Genomic DNA, 18,151 nt, shown 5'->3' with positions numbered 1-18,151 from the left:
TCATGATGTGATTTTGGAAGGGGTGGGTGGGTCGGTTTTCTTTTTTGGTATTGTAACGCCCCGTTTATTTAAATAAATTAGTAAATGTAAGTCCCAGACTAATTTGTGAAGAATTTTAGAATTCGGGGGTTAAAAGAGTAAGTTTCAGATGTAATTTGAAAAGGGTTTTAGAATTGGGGCTGCTTGGTAATTTTTAGGATCTAAATTGAAAGGAATTGGGAGTGTTGGGGGTTGAAGTGTAAATTACGGATTTGTTTTGAAGAGTTATGAGAAGGGACTAAAAGTGTCAATTTCCCTTGAAGTTTGAATGAACACGGGATTGATCCCGGTGGTATATCATTCCTGTCATAAGGTCATACCTCCCAAAACCCTAACCTTAACCTTCTAGCATCCGCCATCACCTTATGACCCCCCTCCCCCAGCCGTCATCTCTCTCCTTCGTGTCCGTGTTCCGATCAGACAAGGCCGCTAGCCGAGCCACCGTCCCCTCCATAAACGCGACTGTGAACCGCCGTATTACCCTCAGCTTACCGAGTGTGTGCATCACCTGAAGGTCACGTCGGAAGTAGACGACTGGAGCTGCTGCCATCCTCCTTCCGCCGTTGCTTAATAGCCGCAATCCTTTGTTCGTTTTCTGATCGCCTAGCACCACCAGAATTCCTCCATGTGTTCCGTCGGAGAGAGAGAAGGATATATATATATATAGAGAGAAAGAGAGAGAGTTCATCGGGTCAAAGGTTTTGGCGACGGGGTTGTGAGGGTTTTACGAGCGGAGCTATTGCGATCGCCACCAGTCGATTCAGTGCTTCAATCAGTCGCGACCGTCGCCTGTTGCTCCAGTCGACAGCTACCACCCCGAGGGTGGTTGTCGTGTGTGTTCTAGCCTCCATGTTCGTGTTCACGTAGGCGCTACTGCATTATTGTTTCAAGTCCGAGTGGTTTGTGTTATTTCGTGGGTGTGGCAGTTTGATCGGGAAGCGAGGGAAACCACCGCCACCACCGTAAGGTGGTGCCTGCCGTCCTAAAGTTGTGGCTGTCACCGCAAAACACCACAGGTGGGTGGTTATGTGCTTTTTCCGGGCAAAGGGTGTAGTGTGTGTGGATGTAACTATTTTGTTTGAGTGTTTTTGTCAAGCCGAAAAATCAAGATTTGCCGCCACCACCACCGTGAGGTGGTGGCTGCCGCCTTGTACCACCGCTGACCACCACTAGGGTGGTTGTGTGTGTGTGTTAGTGTATGTGTGTGTATATAAAGCATTGTAATTGTAATTTCCAAAATATTAATGAAAAGAAATGGAAAACCACCACCTTAGGGTGGTGGCCGCCGCCGTGAGCCGCCATCAACCACCACTACCCGAGATGGTAGTGGGTGGTGACCCGCTAGCAAACCCTAATGGGCTTAGAGATTGGTGTTGGGCCTATTGGGCCATGTTTGTGTGGAAGACCCTAATTGTTAGCATTTAGGTCTTGGACCTTTTTGGACCCACTTTTGGGCCATTGGGATTGGATTGTGAATTAAGCCCAAACTATTCCATGCCATTTATCTAGTAGTGTAAAGAACTTAATGGACAAAGTCCTTAATGGGCTAATTGAGAAAATATGAACATTTGAGAAATTATCAGGACACACACATGGGAATTATTTAATAAGTGAAATGTTAAATAATAATCATTGAGAGAAATTAATCTAAGCAATAATGGACTTAATTGATTAAGTCCTTAGTGGGTTCAGCCCTTAATGGGTTAAGTGAGAAACACTTAACCCTAATTATTATTTTATGAGAAACCCTAATTTCACTTGGGCTTTGTGTTGGGCCATCCAAGAATAATTAAATGGACTAGAGTAATTAGTTGGGCTCTAGGGTAAGGCCCATATGAAGGATTGGGCCCAATTTGGAAAATTGGGCCATAGATTGGGCCTAGATAGTTGTACGATATTGGGCCCTTAGAATGAGACATGTTGGACCGGACTGAGCAATTGGGCCTTAAGGGAAGTCCATGTGGAGGTTTGGGCCCAATTTAGAAAATTGGGCCATATGTTGGGCTTTGATCCCTAGTTGACTTTGGGCCTAGGGTTTGGACCTTGGGTTTGGGTAAGCCAAGCTTGGGGAATGTAGTAATTATCCAAAGTATGTAATTATAGTTATGTAGTGGAACCCAATTATTAATTAGGTGTTATTTTGATGTTGACAGATCGAGAATCTGTCATCTAGCAGCTGGGGTCGAGTCTGCAGGACTTCAGCAGTGTGGGGTTGAGTCTGCGGGACTTCAGCAGTGTGAGGTGAGTTTCCTTCCAGTAGGAACGGGTCTAAGGCCACAATTCCGGCCCGTTTAATTAGTAGTAGTTTTTGGACCTTGGTCCGATGCAGTAGTTAGAATGTTTGATGTCTTCGTGGCTCAGACAGTGTTTATGTGTTATGTGTTTCGGGCAACGACTCGATGTAGTATGCAGTTTATGTGTTCATGCTAGTTGATATGTTTATGCTATGCTATGCTCAGTTAGTTTCCGGACTTCGGTCCGATGCAGTTAGTTCCAGACTTCAATCCGATGCAGGGGACAAGGTCCCAGTCAGTTATGGATTTTGGTTTGATGCAGTTAGTTCCGGACTTTGGTCCGATACAATTTCTGGACTTCGGTATGATGCAGTGGGCAAGGCCCAATATGTGTTTATATGTTATTGTATGGTATGTGGTAGTTTGGGGGAGCTCACTAAGCTTCGTGCTTACAGTTTCAGTTTTGGTTTCAGGTACTCAGTTTTCAAAAGAGGAGCTCGGGAAGATTGCAATGCACACACCATTTGTTCAGCCTGGGATGTTTATACTATGATATACTTGACAGTTGTTATAATATTTTGAGATACATTGCTTATGATTTTATATGAGGTTTATCGACTATGGTTTTTATTATTAAATTGAACGAAATTTTCAGACTGTATTTTTGGGATGTTACAAGTTTGTATCAGAGCCTTGGTTTGAGGGATTCGAGCGCACTCCCGTGTGTGTCTGAACTCAAACTAAGGAAATGGTATAAAGTTTTCAAGAGAAAAACCATGGTTACAAAAGAATTTTGAGAAAAGAAAACATTTTTAGAAAAAGTATAAAGAAAAGAGTTTTAGAAAAAGCGAAAAGAGTTTTGAAAAAAGAAAAGGGTGTGGTGCATGCAATCAGCCGAGCTCAAGTAAGTACTCCCAAATTACCCATACAAGTTTATGTTATGAATATCAGTTTCAATTTCAGTAGAACAGCATGCTAGAATAAGGCTAAGGATCTAGGAAGAATGCCTTATGTGCCTATTATATGTGTATCAGCTTTATAAGAATTGCATGCTAGATAGGGCTAAGGATCTAGGGAGGGTGCCTTATGTGCCTGTTATATGTGTACCAGCTTATTGAGAGATGCATGCTAGTACAGAGTAGCCAGTATGATAGCCAGAGTAGTATATGCTTTAGTATGTGTACTCAACGCCCGAATGTTGCTTGCTTTGTGCTCCTAGGAGTTCTAGTTGTCTTTCACTAACTAGTAAACGAATATGATAAGTTACATATTGCAAGGACTAAATAATTTCAGAAGGTTAGGTCTAGCCCTATTTCGTAGCTCTTGTCTGAGTCCAACCGTTGTAGGGTAGGGTCTCTCATTCGAAGAATTGTCTAGTCTGAGTAATATGTAATAGTATTCGCGAGCTAGTTAGGGGAAGAAAGTAGGAACTTCTTATGCAGCTGATGGTGGGGAGAGAGTTAGTGGAGTCAGAGATTTCCCTAGGGCAAGCCTAGGATGAAATTAGCATGAGATCAGTAGTAGTAGTAGAAGGGACTTGGTGTAGTCAAGGCAGTTCTTGAGGAAAGTACGGATAGATGTGGAAGGTAGTAGGGGCCCATACTACTGAAAGCAGAGGATCTGTACTCGAATCAAGGAAGGCTGAGATGAAACTAGAGAACTTGTATTGTGTGAGATCCTTCGAGTTTGGATAAGTATTGTGATGTTAGTGATGGTATATTGCCAAGTATAGTGATGCTATGTGGTAGACCAGATGGTAGTTCTGGTGTCGACGAGGGATCAGGCTCGAACTCTGTAGCAGGGAAGCTCGATGATTAGGTGAAGGAGTTCACTCCATATGAGGTTATGCGCAGTATCATTGACCAGACTCCTATGATCGTTAGTATGATCTGGGAGGGCATTATAGAGAATTGTGATGAGAGGCCGAGCACTTTCTGCACTGAGGTTGCAGACATGATAAGGACCCGCACGTTGATGTTTCAGGAATTCAGAGTTTGTGAAGCTTCAGATTGTCATGGGGGTTAGGGACCCCGTTGTTAGCAGTAGATGAGTGGCATATGTCGCCAACATTTTTCGTACCAAACGTCTCGAAAGGAGACAAGATCCGACTTGCTTCTTATATCTTGAGGGATAGAGCACATGATTGATAGGAAAAGGTTGGTAGTGGGTTGAGTGATGATGTGGTTGATGCTATGTCATGGGATGACTTTTAGACCAGATTCTGGGCGAAGTGTGCCCAGGCAATGGAGGCGTAACAGTTGGCGCAAGAGTGTTAGATCTCCACCAAACGACTAAGACTGTGGTAGGGCTCACTACCAAGTCTGGGAAAGAGCTTATGGTACCACAATATGCATCGGATGAGGAAATGTAGTAGGTAAGTTATCAAAACATACAGTAGAATGATAGTAGGGAGATTATGAGTATCTCGGGGTGCAAGACCCTGAATGATATGACTTCTAGAGCTCGAGAGCGGGCTATTGACGTAGAGCACACTGGGAAGAGGGAACCATATCGTTTGCTTATAGTGAGGGGTCTCGAGAGGAGACCGTAGATTTCGGACCAGCTTCTGAGAGGCCAGCGGGGTCAGATTCAGTATAGCACTTGCGGGAAACTGCACAAGGGAGCCTTTTGTTCCAAGGGTTGACTAAGTGTAACCCTAAGTTATCCCCGGTTTGTGTCTGAATTATATTTTCAAGAGATGTCATATGCCAAATGCATTCCGAGAAGCATTAGCGAATAGTGATAGAGCAATCCCCCAGATTACGGGATTAGGGAGGTACAACATCATCTTGGTTCATTCCAAGACTGAGGAGCAGCACGAAAAGCATCTGAGGGAGGTGCTGGAGACTTTCAGGAGGTAGAGAATTTTCGCAAGATTCTCCAAATGTGAGTTCTAGTTGCGCGGGGTGCAATTCCTTGGGCACCCTGTCAACTAGGAGGGTGTACTAGTCGATCCAGGCTAAGGTAGAGGTCATGAGGCAGTGGGAGATTCCGAGGTCTCCAATTGAGATTCAAAGCTTTCTAGGTCTAGTGGGTTATTACTGGAGATTTATCCGGATTTTTAGAAGTTGTGTGATCTTTTGGATTAGCTAGTGTTGAAAACACTAGCAATGGTAAGTGTGGTTTCTAGCAGATTGGTCATGGGTGGTGAGAAGGATTTGGAATTCTTCCAGTTTTGTGTGTTGTAGGGCATTAGTTGAATCAAAGTTGGGGAGAATCGCCCAAGGATTCAGAAGCGGGAGTAGTTTTGAGACTAGGATAAGTTTCGCATCTTTATTGGGAAGGAAGAGCCCAAGCGGTTGTATGGTTTGAGGATAGTGTGAGATGGAAGTTCGGAAAAGCTTGCCAATAAGGAGATCGTGTTCCTGTGATGTTACTAGCAAGCGTTAGGGAATCAAGTTTGGGATTCCAGTCAGGACATGAGTTCAGCTGAGTGCGGGGCAAGCGCGTGTTCGATCCAGTGTTAGAGTGTTGTAAGCCTGCGGGTGTAGCCGTAGCATTCACTAGCAGTCAGATAGTATCAGAGCGTTATAAGTCTGCGGGTGTAGCCGTAGCATTCACTAGCAGCCATATAGTATTAGAGTGTTGTAAATCTACGGGTGTAGCCGTAGCATTGACAAGATTAGCAGATAGTACTAGAGTAATGTGAGTTTGTGGGTGTAGTCGCAGCCTTCACTAGGTTGGTAGATAGCGTGAGTGCGTTGTTAGGACGCGGGAAGAACAGTAGTACCCACCAGTTCGAGTGTAGAAGTGAGGAAATGGAAATCCACGGATTGGATTTCGGAATTTCCCAGACGGATGAGACCTGGTTAAGCCAGTGATAAGATTGTAGAAGCGCTGCTACAGAGATGAGAGCAAGGAAGTAGTGGACTGCTTAAGGTCGTTTATGACATAAAGCTACAATTGGTCATGTAGCAATCGCGTTTAGCTGTGGGTTGGTAACCTCAGGATTCGACGTGTGGAACCCATCAGTTAGATCAGAAGGCCGTTAGAGCCACAGTAACAAGATAACTAGTAGTTGTTAGTTTCAGAAAAGGATTTCGTTCAGAAGTTGTGTGAGGCGACTAAGTGGGGAGTCCTTGGGGCTCCGCAGCCGGGCGGGAACCTGGTATTTCAGATGATTGGCGGAAAATTGAGACCAAGTAGGTTCCGGTAGATGTTGGGAAGCAGCCATGAGGCAGCATACAGTTTCAGACATTTCGGTTTTCAGGCAGTTACTATTGTTTTCAGGCAGATCAGGGATTCAGACAGTTTTGGGTCTCCAACAGTAATGGTATTTGAGGATCTCATGTATGATAAATGTAACAGATTGCTGAGTAATTTTTTTAGTCACCCACTGCGGGGTTTATCTATAATGATTCAGTATGAGTGGTCTGTTGGGGATTCAGATCATCTAGAGATAGCAAATTTCAAATAGAGTGCATGTTTGTTGCGAGGAATTAGTTCGCCTGCAGATGTTAGGGATTTGTGATGATTGGTCACAGCTACCCTAGGAAGGCTAGGGCGTGCCCATGATGATGGCAATGTTACATGAGTAGTTAGCGTGTACGGAATGGTAAGGAATGATTTCGAGGACGAAATCTAATTTAAGTGAGGGAGAGTTGTAACACCCCGTTTATTTAAATAAATTAGTAAATGTAAGTCCCGGACTAATTTGTGAAGAATTTTAGAAGTCGGGGGTTAAAAGAGTAAGTTTCAGATGTAATTTGAAAAGGGTTTTAGAATTGGGGGCTGCTTGGTAATTTTTAGGATCTAAATTGAAAGGAATTGGGAGTGTTGGGGGCTGAAGTGTAAATTACGGATTTATTTTGAAGAGTTATGAGGAGGGACTGAAAGTGTCAATTTCCCTTGAAGTTTGAATGAACACGGGATTGAACCCGGTGGTATATCATTCATGTCATAAGGTCATCACTCCTAAATGAGAACGAACTCAACAGTTGGTTACCCTCCTGAGACATTTTCCCCGAAAAGTTAAATGAAATAAAAATTGCAAAATTATCAAAGACTGTAACCTTCTTTGGCTATAATGTATATGAAGAGCGTTTCAAAGGGGTAACCTTGTTAAAACATAGTCTATGTTATGCTTACTGTGGTTAACTGTCAATACCTTTCTGCAAAAGGATATGACTGTGTATGAAAGGTATATTTATCAGCATAAACGTTTACCTCAAGGTATATTTTGGTGATATGTCTACAAAAGCAGCATGATATTGTACATATTGATGTTGTATTTTATCCCATGAATTCGATCTTAAAGCTAAGTAAACTCAAAAATCACAGCACTTGTGATTCCACTCGTTTGTAGACTTGTCTAGAATCCATGATACGATAAATCATTTGATTGGAAATGTAAATGTAGTCATGAAATGCGCATGCTTAGTCAAGATTCCCCTAATAAATATTCAAGTGCATTACAAAGTTGTACGTGTATGAATAATGTTCTTTCGTGAGTTATGTTTTGAAGAGAAGCAAGAATGAATCTCATAAAGTCATTAATATCAGTAGGAGATGACGTGAGATTTGCTTTAAATGAGTAAAGGGGAAATGAATCAGGAGGGTAACCAACTGTTACATTTGTTCTCATTTGGTCCCTTTTTTTTTGTACTCAATATACCATCGAACTTGTTGTTTGTATTCACTATAACCCTTTGACCGGCTATCACAGGTCAAAAGTCGGTCAAAATGGTTATGGTGAACATAAACAATAAGTTCGATGGTATATTGAATACAAAAAAAAAAAAAAAAAATGAAAGGAACCAAATGAGTACAAACGCAAAAGTTAATTACCCTCGAGAGTAAGGATGAGCAAAAGGACCGAACCGGTTGGAACCGGCCCGGCGGTTCTATCGGTTCCCGGTTCCTACCGGTTCTTGTCGTGTCTTCAAATGTTGGAACCGGTCCTTGAAAAATAGCATAATACGGTTCCGGTTTTTGCCGGTTCTACCGGTTCCGGTTATATCGGTTCATGTTCCTACCGGTTCCCGGTTTCAAAAATCCACAAAAATAACATCCCGGTCCCGGCCCGATCGGTTCCATTGGGTTCCGGTTCCGGTTTCGGTACCGGTTCCGCCCGGTTCCCCGGTCCATTTGCTCATCCCTACTCGAGAGTCAATTTTCCCCAAAAATATCACCCTAAGGACCAAAATCATACCAAATATTTAAAATTGAACCATTCATAAACCATTAAAAAAAAAAAAAAAAAAAAAAAAAAAAAAAAAAAATTAGATTAAAAACATAAACTTTTACCGACCATAAAGATTACTTTTGCAATTTTGTTTTTTATTATTATTGTATTTAGTTATCGATAAAAAGTTCCATTTTTAAAGGTTGATGGGTCGTCAAAAAACCGCTAAAAGCCATACGATATGAGAAGGTGATGACGATGTTTTTATATGCAACATGTCCTCTTTTCAATGATGATATGATTGATGTGTACTGGAGCCGCTGCTATCAACCGCAGGAACACCAACGAATCATCTCCACCACTCTACACCTATTTCAATCAAGATCAAACCCTAGAACTTCCCTACAGCATCCCTTTCTTCCCATCAATGGCGGCTTGTTTGGGTTCTGTATCGGAAATGCATTCCATACGTACGGTTCTCGAAGAACTTGATGAAGAAAAACAGATGGTTCGACCGGAGACCACGAATTCTAACCCTAACTCACCCACCTCCACCTCCACCTCCATCATGGTGATGCGGCGTAAGGTCGAGAGAATCTTTCCGGTTTATGCACGGGGTAAATTATCTCCAAGATCCGATCCGTCTGTCAATTCGGGCTCGGTTGTGGGTGATTCTATCTGGGATGCTGTTAGAGTAGAGGCCAAGTGTGAGGTATTTGCAATTCTTCATAACTTTTCATGGCAATTCAATGATTTAGCTCGAAATTCCTTTCAATTACTATATGGATTTTGAGTTTCTAATTTCTCTGTTATCGGATAAACTATAGAATTTAATCAATTTATAGTTTATTTGATAGTGGACGATGAAAGTTTAGTGAGGAAAGATGAAATTTGTCAAAGTCAACATGCAATAATTTATCTTTCGGAAAAATAATTGGTACTTCTCTCTAATGTTATTGGACAATCCTTAGTTTCTACAGTCTACTTATAATTGGTGATTGAAAAATTGCTCAAAAAGGAAATTATATGAAAGTGAACTTCTTGAGTTAGTCTCATAATTTGATACTCTCTTTGGCTTTGAAAAAGAAACTCATACAATAATGAATTCAAAAACTTTTTTTTTTCTGAAAGCCAATGATTAAACACAATTTAACAAGATTTGTTTTCTTTATCCAGTTTGTAAAAAGAATGAAAAGTGTAATTGAGGAACATCATACTTGTGTTGATGTCAAATTTTGAAATTTGACTCTTTTTCAAACTTTGATGTGGACTTTTTTATTTGGGTGGATGGAGAAATATCTTGTTTTTCAAGAAAGATGGTATCTTTTTTTCTATATTAAACAAGTTGGAATGATGTTACTTTAGTCTTTATGAGTTCTACTCAATGCCACTATGATTGGTGGAAGTTGTTTATTATAATCCAATTGAAGTAATAATTCTATGTATATATTAATTGGATTGGATGTTTGATGAAAAAATTGCAGGCTGAAAATGAGCCAATATTAAGCAGCTTCTTATATGCGAGCATACTATCACATGATTGTTTAGAGCGTGCATTGGCATTTATTATTGCTAACAGACTCCAAAATAACACATTATTAGAAACCCAATTGATGGATATATTTTGTGATGTAATGGTTCAAAATCGAGGCATCCATAGAGCAATTCGCCTTGATTTACAGGTGATGATTGTTTTCTACTTTGTTTGCATGTGCTCAATTTCAATGTCTTTTTTTTTTTTTTGTTTCTGATTCTATTTTCCTTCCTTTGACAGGCATTTAAAGATAGAGATCCTTCATGTTTGTCTTATTGTTCTGCTCTTTTATACTTAAAGGTATTTCAAATTTCATTTACAAATTCAGTTTCTTTATTGATGTGATATGAAGTGTTGAATTAAATGGTGATTCTTTTAGGGTTTTCATTCTTTACAAACACATCGAGTAGCACATGCTTTGTGGAATCAAGGGCGCAAGGTGTTGGCTCTTGCACTTCAAAGTCGAGTTAGTGAGGTATCATTTTTCATCTCTTATTTTTTAAGTTATTCATCAAACTTTCTTCTTCTTATTTACTAAATGTTACCTTTTTTTTTTTTTTGGTTTCTAGGTGTTTGCAGTTGACATACATCCAGGTATTCTTTCAAAGTAGTAGTTTAGTGAGACTTCAAAAAAAAAAAATACTTAATTTATTTATTTTCTTGAGAAAGCTGCGAAAATTGGAGAGGGGATACTGTTGGATCATGGGACTGGATTAGTTATTGGTGAAACTGCTGTTATTGGTGATAGAGTTTCTCTAATGCAGGTAATTTGGTTTATCCCTTCTGATTCTTGAATTGATATGATGGAATTTGTTAATATAATCTTTTATTATTATTAAAAAAATTGAGGATTAGCAGGGTGTAACATTAGGAGGAAGTGGGAAGGAAACAGGGGATAGGCACCCAAAAGTTGGTGAAGGAGTGTTGATTGGAGCAAGTGTGATTGTACTTGGGAATATCAAGATAGGTGATGGAGCAATGATAGCTTCGGGTTCCCTTGTTCTTAAGGATGTTCCTCAACATAGGTGACACATAATCATGATGAAAATGCATAATTTATTTTCTTGTTTATGCTAATGCTAATATATTATTGTTATTATTATTATATAAAGCATGGCTGCAGGAATACCGGCTAAAGTGATTGGTTATGTAGAAGAGCAAGTTCCATCTTTAACAATGAAGCATGGTATGTGGTTAATGAATATTTTACATTATATAAGGTTTGATGTGATGAGAGACATTGTTGATATTTAGTTTGTGATGTTGGTTGGTTGTGGCAGATGCAAGCAAAGACTTCTTTGAACATGTAGCCATAGGATGTGAGGGAAGATCCATTGGTGAATATGAATACTCCATATAAATTATTATAATCCTATAAACTTAACTTAAGAATGCAGAAATTGGTAATGGTAGTGGAGGAAGTACTTTTGTATACCTGTAAACTCATGATAAATCCCTAGGAGGGACTAGGGTTATGTTATATTCTAATTACACTAATCCCCCTCCCCCCCCTGTTTGAAGGTTTAGGGCCTATTTGTACTGTTGTGTTTGTTATTGTAAAATGGAACAATAAAGTTGCTACATTTCATTATATCATATTGTGAGGAATTAAATGAGACATTCAACGGTTTAAGAAAGTGAATGAAATCTAATTGAAGAAATAATGTTTATGTTTGAATATGATTTCTGTCTCATTCTTGGTTTTAGGCGAAAAGACACACGACCAAATTGTGCAAATATCAGTAGTAAAAAGAAAGTGATAACTTAGCAAAACAGAAAGAAAATGGCAGAAAAGAAAGCTAAATAAATGCATATACACCAAATTGTGGCTCCTATGAATATGATAAATTGATGATACAAAAACTCAAGGACGCTCTATCCATCACACTTCCAGTTAATCTTTAGATGTGTGTTGTATATAATTTTCCTCTCTCTGATAGTATAATATAATATATGTTAAAAAAAAAAAAAAAAAAAAAGTAAGACTGTTACAAAAAGAATACAAGAATATAGCATATATGATGATGCTGTTTGACTTGTTATGAAAAGGAGAAGCGTGAGAAGAGGGAGAGCCCAGATCCAGGGGTTTCACTTGCAACTGGGCTGGGTGGAACATCTGTAGATGGCCGATACGCGTTTTGACACTTTTGAAACTGCATTTCATTTCATTTAAATCTCATAAGAACAGCTCCTCCATATTTTCCCTTTTAACAATTTTGGTCAAATGGATAATATACATAAAACCTTAACAGCTGAAATAATTTTCTCACCTCATCAGGGCTGAATTGAAGGAGCATTGCAATAACAGGTAGTAGAGCCCCCACTTCACCTATAATTCACACCAAAAATATATATATATATACATAAATCAAGAGCTCATAGTTTTTTTTTAGTTATGTAGTAGAAATAAAATATACCTGTTTCAAGAAGCTTTACTATGACATTTTTAAGATATGTCATATCCACTCCTTCCCTCTTTTGTGATCTTTCCATGTTCCGAAGCTCTTCCTTTAACATAGCTTCCTGTGGGTTAAGTTGTTAATTGTTATTATAAATATAACTTTTTTTTTTAATTAAAAAGAAAAATCTAAAGTTAAAATACCTGTTGACCGTGAAGACGATTTTCGCGTTCAAGCTCTTCAAGTTCCTCCTGGAAGATCAACAAAGTACATAACAAACTTAAATGAGGTTTTTAAGTCATTATTTTTTTATTATTAAGTCAAAAAAAAACTTACTTGAAGTGCAAGAATGTGTCTCTGAGACTGGGCTAGCTCTTCCTCCCTTTGAGCTTGTTGCCTAGCCAATATCTGAATTCCAATTTTTTTTTTTTTTTTTTTTTTGTTAACTACTAAATAATTTTATCGATATGTTCGTACAGAATATAAAAACAGAACAAATGTCTAGGGTTTGAAAAAAAAAAAAAAAAAAAGTGCATACCAATATCTGTTGTTCTGCAACTGAGGTGTTTGGAGAATCCTGTCCTGTGAAACCTATAAAATTGAATTCCATGTAGAAATCAACAATCAATATTAGATTTCTAACTAGATAAAAAGACAGACAAGGGTATCAAACAATAATCATACCCATATTATGGCCATTCTCATTGTTGTTTGCCTGAAAATAGCAATAACAATAACAAGGGTATTTAAGGAAACGAAAAAAGATAACAAAATGAACATCATGATAGATTCTTATTTTGAGGGAAAAATAAATACCGATGGCTTTGATGATAATGAACGAACAAGATTCTTATTGTTGTCTACAAGTCTTGAAATCTCCATGTCCTTCTCTTCAATCATCTTATCAGCAAGCTCACGAAATGAATCATGTTCTTCCTATAAAAATAAATAAACAATTTAAAATTAGTCTCAGACATATAATTGTAACGAATATGAAATATGAATATCACCTTTAATTTTTTATATCGTGTTTGGACATCTTGTACTTCTTTTTGTAGAGTTTCATCAGGTGTTGACTTTTGTTGTTCAATTTCAGCCTTCAGCGCCTGGAATCTCACTGTAGAATAATTTATTTTGTCATTAACAAGAATTAACAAAAAGTTTTTTTTAAAGTAAATTAAAAATTGTTTAATTACATTGCCAGGTTTCTTCCACATTTTGAAGATTCTTCTCCCAGATTTCTTTCTCGGATCGATGGCTAGAAATTGCAGAAGAGAGCTTCATTTCCATGTTCTTCACCTGTTGCTCAACAAGGCTAAGAGCTTCATCTCTGAAATAAATAAATAAATAAATAAATAAAATTAGACATAAGATAATGTTTAAAAAACAACTTTCTGAACCAAACAGGAAAGTAATGCCACCTGGCACTGAGTTCTTTGTCATGATGAGTTAGAGCATTTTCAAGATCATGGAGGGTTTTGTCCCTTTCAGCAGATACTATCACTATTTCATTTTCAGCCTCCTGTATAAACAATATGTGAGTAGATCTGTGTGCCACATCATCACACAGAAGAGAAAAATATATACACCTTTAGTGCTTCTTCAAGGGCTTTAAGCTGTTCATTATCTTTAGCAGATGCCAGCTCAGCATCCTTTTTCTGAAGAAGTGCATGTGCACGAGCTTTATACGAAGCAAATTCACTTTCTAGACGTTTTATCTGAATAATAATAAAAAATTTATTATACACAATTTTATTAAATAATAGATGACACAGGAGAATAAAATATAAATAGTTAAATACCTCCTCTTTAGCAGTTATTAACTCGGACTCTTTGGTGTTTGACTGCTGACTCAGCACAGATAGTTCTAGAGCCATCTGACCTGTGGGTTACCATTGTTACTTCCATTTAAAGGGCAAGAACTGAAAATAACAAGTCAAAGAAAGGGTATATATGTACTTTTCATTTTGGCTGCTTCAATTTCAGCACGTATACAGTTAGCCTCAGCAATCTCAAGCTTCCTGCTGAGTGCCTGAGTGGTGGCTTCCCATTTTTCTTTCTCTTTCTCCTAAAAATTAGGAAAACCAATTGAATAAAAAACATTTAAAAAAAAAAAGGAAAAGGATTCTCATTGAAGTATATATAGAGTTCATACGTGTTCATTTTTCAGGTGAGTAATTTCCCCTTTAATAGTCTCCATGGCAGCTTTAAGCCTTGCAGCTTCACCACTTGAAGCTGCATCCATCTCTGCCAGTTTTGACTCTTTTTCTGCAACAAGTTTCTAAAAAAGGAAAATGATCAAATGTTTAACAACTTAAAGATATAATATATATATAACTTGTTTACCTGTAGAGAAGATATTGTTTCAGTTGCTTTTGTTCTATCTGCTGATGAGTCAGCAAGTTGAGCTTCCAAATTTGCTATTTGCTTTTGATGTTTTGAAGAAAGTTCAGCCATTGAAGCTTGCCTCTTTTCTTCTGCTCCTTGTAATAGCCCTTTCATGTTCTCTAACATCTGTTCATACAAAATACATCACTTTCCTGTATAAAGCTAAAACTAGTTTGACTTTTCAATACCTGTTCTTTTTCTACAAGCGACTGTTGCAATGTCTCAATGGTATTCTCTTTGGGCTCCAAAGAACGTCTCAGCTCTTCAATATTGTCCCGAAGTCTAATGTGAGTCAAATAGTCAACAGTCAAAAGAAAGATTGACAGAAAAGAACACATGGAAGCTTTCTATCTGAAATTCCAGAAATACCCTTTTAATGTACCTATTGTTTGCACTTCGAAGTTGTTGTCTTTCTACATCAATTGCTTTGAGTGCCTCATTAGCATGCTGACGTGTGCGATCAAGCTCCTGCTGTAATCCTGACAGCTGTAATGAAGCTTGCTCTGACTTTTCATTGACTTCTTTATATTTGGCCTCAATGTCATCTTTCTCCTGGAAAAGATTGTCTCCACAAACCAATCAGAATCAATACACAAACAGGAATTAATATCTTGGATACTGTTAAAGGGGCCCACAAACAAAATTACCTTCTGAACCTCTTGAATTCTTTGTTTTGCTCGCTTGTGAAGCCTATTCAACTTGGAATCAAGTTCAGAATTCTTCTCATCACGCTCTTTTACCTGTTGCTCCAGATTCTTTTCAACTGTATGCATAAAAAGTAGTATGAATTTATGCTAAGATTAAAAAAAAAAAAAAGTAACAGTAGCGAAGGGTAAACAGGTAATTTATACAACCTTCAGCTAGTTTAGCAGCAAGCTCTTGGCATTTGGCATCTGCCTCTGAGTATTCTATACGAAGATGTTCCAAAGCTGCCTCTGCAGCAGCTCGTGTTTGTCTTTCTTCTATTAGTTCTTTGTTCAAGGATGCTATTTTGTCATGCAACTCTTTTGAATCTTCATGTGTCTCATCTTGTTCAATTGTCTTTGTTTGTTGGATAGAACCAGTTGAATCTGTGTATAGATTCTTCAAATCATGGAAATGAGACTTAAAGTATTCATTCTGAAATTTGAGTTCTGCCACCGTTTGCATTAGATGATCTTGAGTGTCATCAGAAATGGGGTTAGGGTTACCATTGGATAAAATGTTATCCTCTTTTGAATTTCCAATATCTTGAGGACTCATGTCGTTTGATTTTGCATAAGGTGGTATAGCATCTCCAACATGATTTTCCACCCTCTTGTCAACATCACCTCCCCCTTCTGACATTATCTTGTAGTTTCTAAAATATTGTGATGTGTTTTGAAGATGGTGATTCCTGTATCTACTCTATCAGCTTGATATAGATTAAAACTAGAATGACATGATTCCTGCATAAAACAAGTTCTTCCTTTGTAAAGAAACAGCATAAGGCTGTAAAGAGCATACATGTGCTTCAATCAAATAAGAACACCCAATATGAGATTGCAAACATTTGGATCATGGAAATTGACAACCAGTGTAGCAACATATACTGAGATTAACTCGAATTCCAATACTAAACCAAAGAATCGGGATTTCCAAACATATAATGGTATTAAAATTATGTATATCATGGTGTTGGAGGCTCGATTCCATGGTTTGTAATTGGTTGCAACTTGAGGTAAATTAGCTTCAATCCAATTCCAGACTCCAAAACCCTGCCTTAACTCACAAACAAGTTTGAACCCTCCTACAATAACAAATCAACATTGTCCCTAATATTACATCAAACCACGTGCAACGGCTAATATCAGTGACTAGTTGATTCATTCCATAGAAAATTGATTTATAGCAACACCCTAGCAGAATATAAAACACACCAGATTGAAAATCAAGCCTGCAACTACAGTAACAAGTTAATAATGCTGACAATTGGGATTTGTTGTTCCATACAGAGTGTTGCCGGTAGACAACTTTGCATAATGATATAGATAGTGAAGAACATTTGAAATAATCTAACCTTATTCTCCTGGATACACGAGATCACAACCAGCCAACAACTCGAAATTCGAAATTCGAATCGGGGTGATTGATTGGTCAATCAAGATCTATATTTCGTGATTTTTCGGATACCTAACGGATCTAAACACCACCACCCCCTCTATGAATCAATCAAACCGTATTTATCAAAAAAATTGTGATTGAATAAAGGGGTGGAGATTCGGAGGGCATAAACTCTATGAAGCGTATGTTATCACGATTCGCATTTGTGAAAAATGGAAACTTTCAGTGGCACTAGATTTTCGTTTTACGTATGATCCCCGAGTCACGAGTTCAACTCAGATGTACACCAAAGGCAAGTCGACACTTTTCACCCTTCAAATTTAACAAACGGGTCAATTCTTGACCAAAATTAAGATTTTTATAGATGTGTTAAATTTGGCTACCACCTATAACAATTTATCCCTTTTCTGTAAACTTTTTTTTTTTTTTGGGATCCGGCTTTCCTCTTGCAGTTTTTGCTATAATAAAATTGGTTTTATTATTTACTATGTATAAAATATGTATAAAATTCATATATTAAATAAGTTCATTTAAAAGAAAATTTAAATATGAAATTCCAAACATTTGAAAAGTTTGAATTTGTAAGAAAAATTAAAGAAGTATCGAATTATTAAAATTAAAATGTTTTTTTTTAATTTAAACAAAAAATTTAATTTTGAAATTTTGAAATTAAAAGGAAGTCATTTAATGAAATTGATATGTATTTATCATTACATTTATTATAATTATTACATTTAAATATTATATGAAATTTTATAAAATGGAAAAAACCATAAAATACCATGTAGAAAAAATTTAATTGAAAATAACCACAAAATGGTATGTGGTTAAATCAACAAGAGTGTGACAAGTGACAAAAAAATCATTTATTAGAGAGGATTTCTTTTAAGACAAAACTTCAAAAATGATCTCTGAGGTTTTCGAAAATATCAAGTTTAATTCATAAGTTCAAAAAACCTCACAGATGGTCCATGTGGTTTCAAAACTTTTAACATTTGATCCTTCCGGCTCACTCCGTTACCATTTAGGCGTTAAATAAAGGGTATTTTTATCATTTCACTACCCAGGGACCATTTATGAGGTTTTGTATTAATTTTTTTAAATAAATAAATAAAATTTAATATGCAAGGGGTCCTACCTCTCTCTCTCTCTCTCTCTCTCTCTCTCTCTTTCTTATCCCCAAATCGATCAAATTGCAAGAAGATAAAAAAAATAAAGCTCCGGTGGTTCATCTTTCGTGCAAAGGGGAAGAAGAGCCCAGAGGCCAATCAGATGGATCCATGGAGGGATTTAATCGCAAATAGGATTGTCACATCCGGAATTTCAGGTATTATATTTATTCATTTTATTT

The 18,151-nt window shown here is 37.7% G+C and overlaps 2 protein-coding genes across 2 annotated transcripts; one reads left to right on the top strand and one right to left on the bottom strand.

Moving 5' to 3' along the window:
* Positions 1–8,639: 8,639 nt before the first annotated feature.
* On the top strand, positions 8,640–11,522 carry LOC145031792 (serine acetyltransferase 2-like). Its single transcript, XM_078980422.1, has 9 exons — positions 8,640–9,109; positions 9,882–10,079; positions 10,172–10,231; positions 10,311–10,406; positions 10,501–10,525; positions 10,601–10,695; positions 10,790–10,956; positions 11,044–11,117; positions 11,212–11,522. The coding sequence occupies exons 1-9, from the start codon at positions 8,702–8,704 to the stop codon at positions 11,289–11,291; spliced, it is 1,203 nt and encodes a 400-aa protein (XP_078836548.1). The 5' UTR covers positions 8,640–8,701; the 3' UTR covers positions 11,292–11,522.
* Positions 11,523–11,715: 193 nt separating this feature from the next.
* ATGRIP (Golgi-localized GRIP domain-containing protein) lies at positions 11,716–17,062 on the bottom strand. The gene is made up of 21 exons (XM_078980421.1): positions 16,757–17,062; positions 15,573–16,145; positions 15,366–15,481; positions 15,101–15,270; positions 14,907–15,000; positions 14,677–14,844; positions 14,486–14,611; positions 14,290–14,398; positions 14,133–14,212; positions 13,920–14,048; positions 13,752–13,852; positions 13,527–13,660; positions 13,341–13,447; positions 13,147–13,266; positions 13,015–13,045; positions 12,869–12,921; positions 12,667–12,738; positions 12,534–12,581; positions 12,349–12,454; positions 12,202–12,260; positions 11,716–12,084 (listed from the first exon to the last, which is right to left on the bottom strand). Exons 2-21 carry the CDS (start codon positions 16,042–16,044, stop codon positions 11,971–11,973), a joined length of 2,409 nt encoding a protein of 802 aa, XP_078836547.1. The 5' UTR covers positions 16,045–16,145; positions 16,757–17,062; the 3' UTR covers positions 11,716–11,970.
* Positions 17,063–18,151: the final 1,089 nt, after the last annotated feature.

Source organism: Lactuca saligna, chromosome 2 (genome assembly GCF_052625555.1).
Source record: "Lactuca saligna cultivar CGN05327 chromosome 2, ASM5262555v1, whole genome shotgun sequence".
NCBI lineage: Eukaryota > Viridiplantae > Streptophyta > Magnoliopsida > Asterales > Asteraceae > Lactuca > Lactuca saligna.
This window is presented reverse-complemented; position numbering and strand designations above follow the sequence as displayed.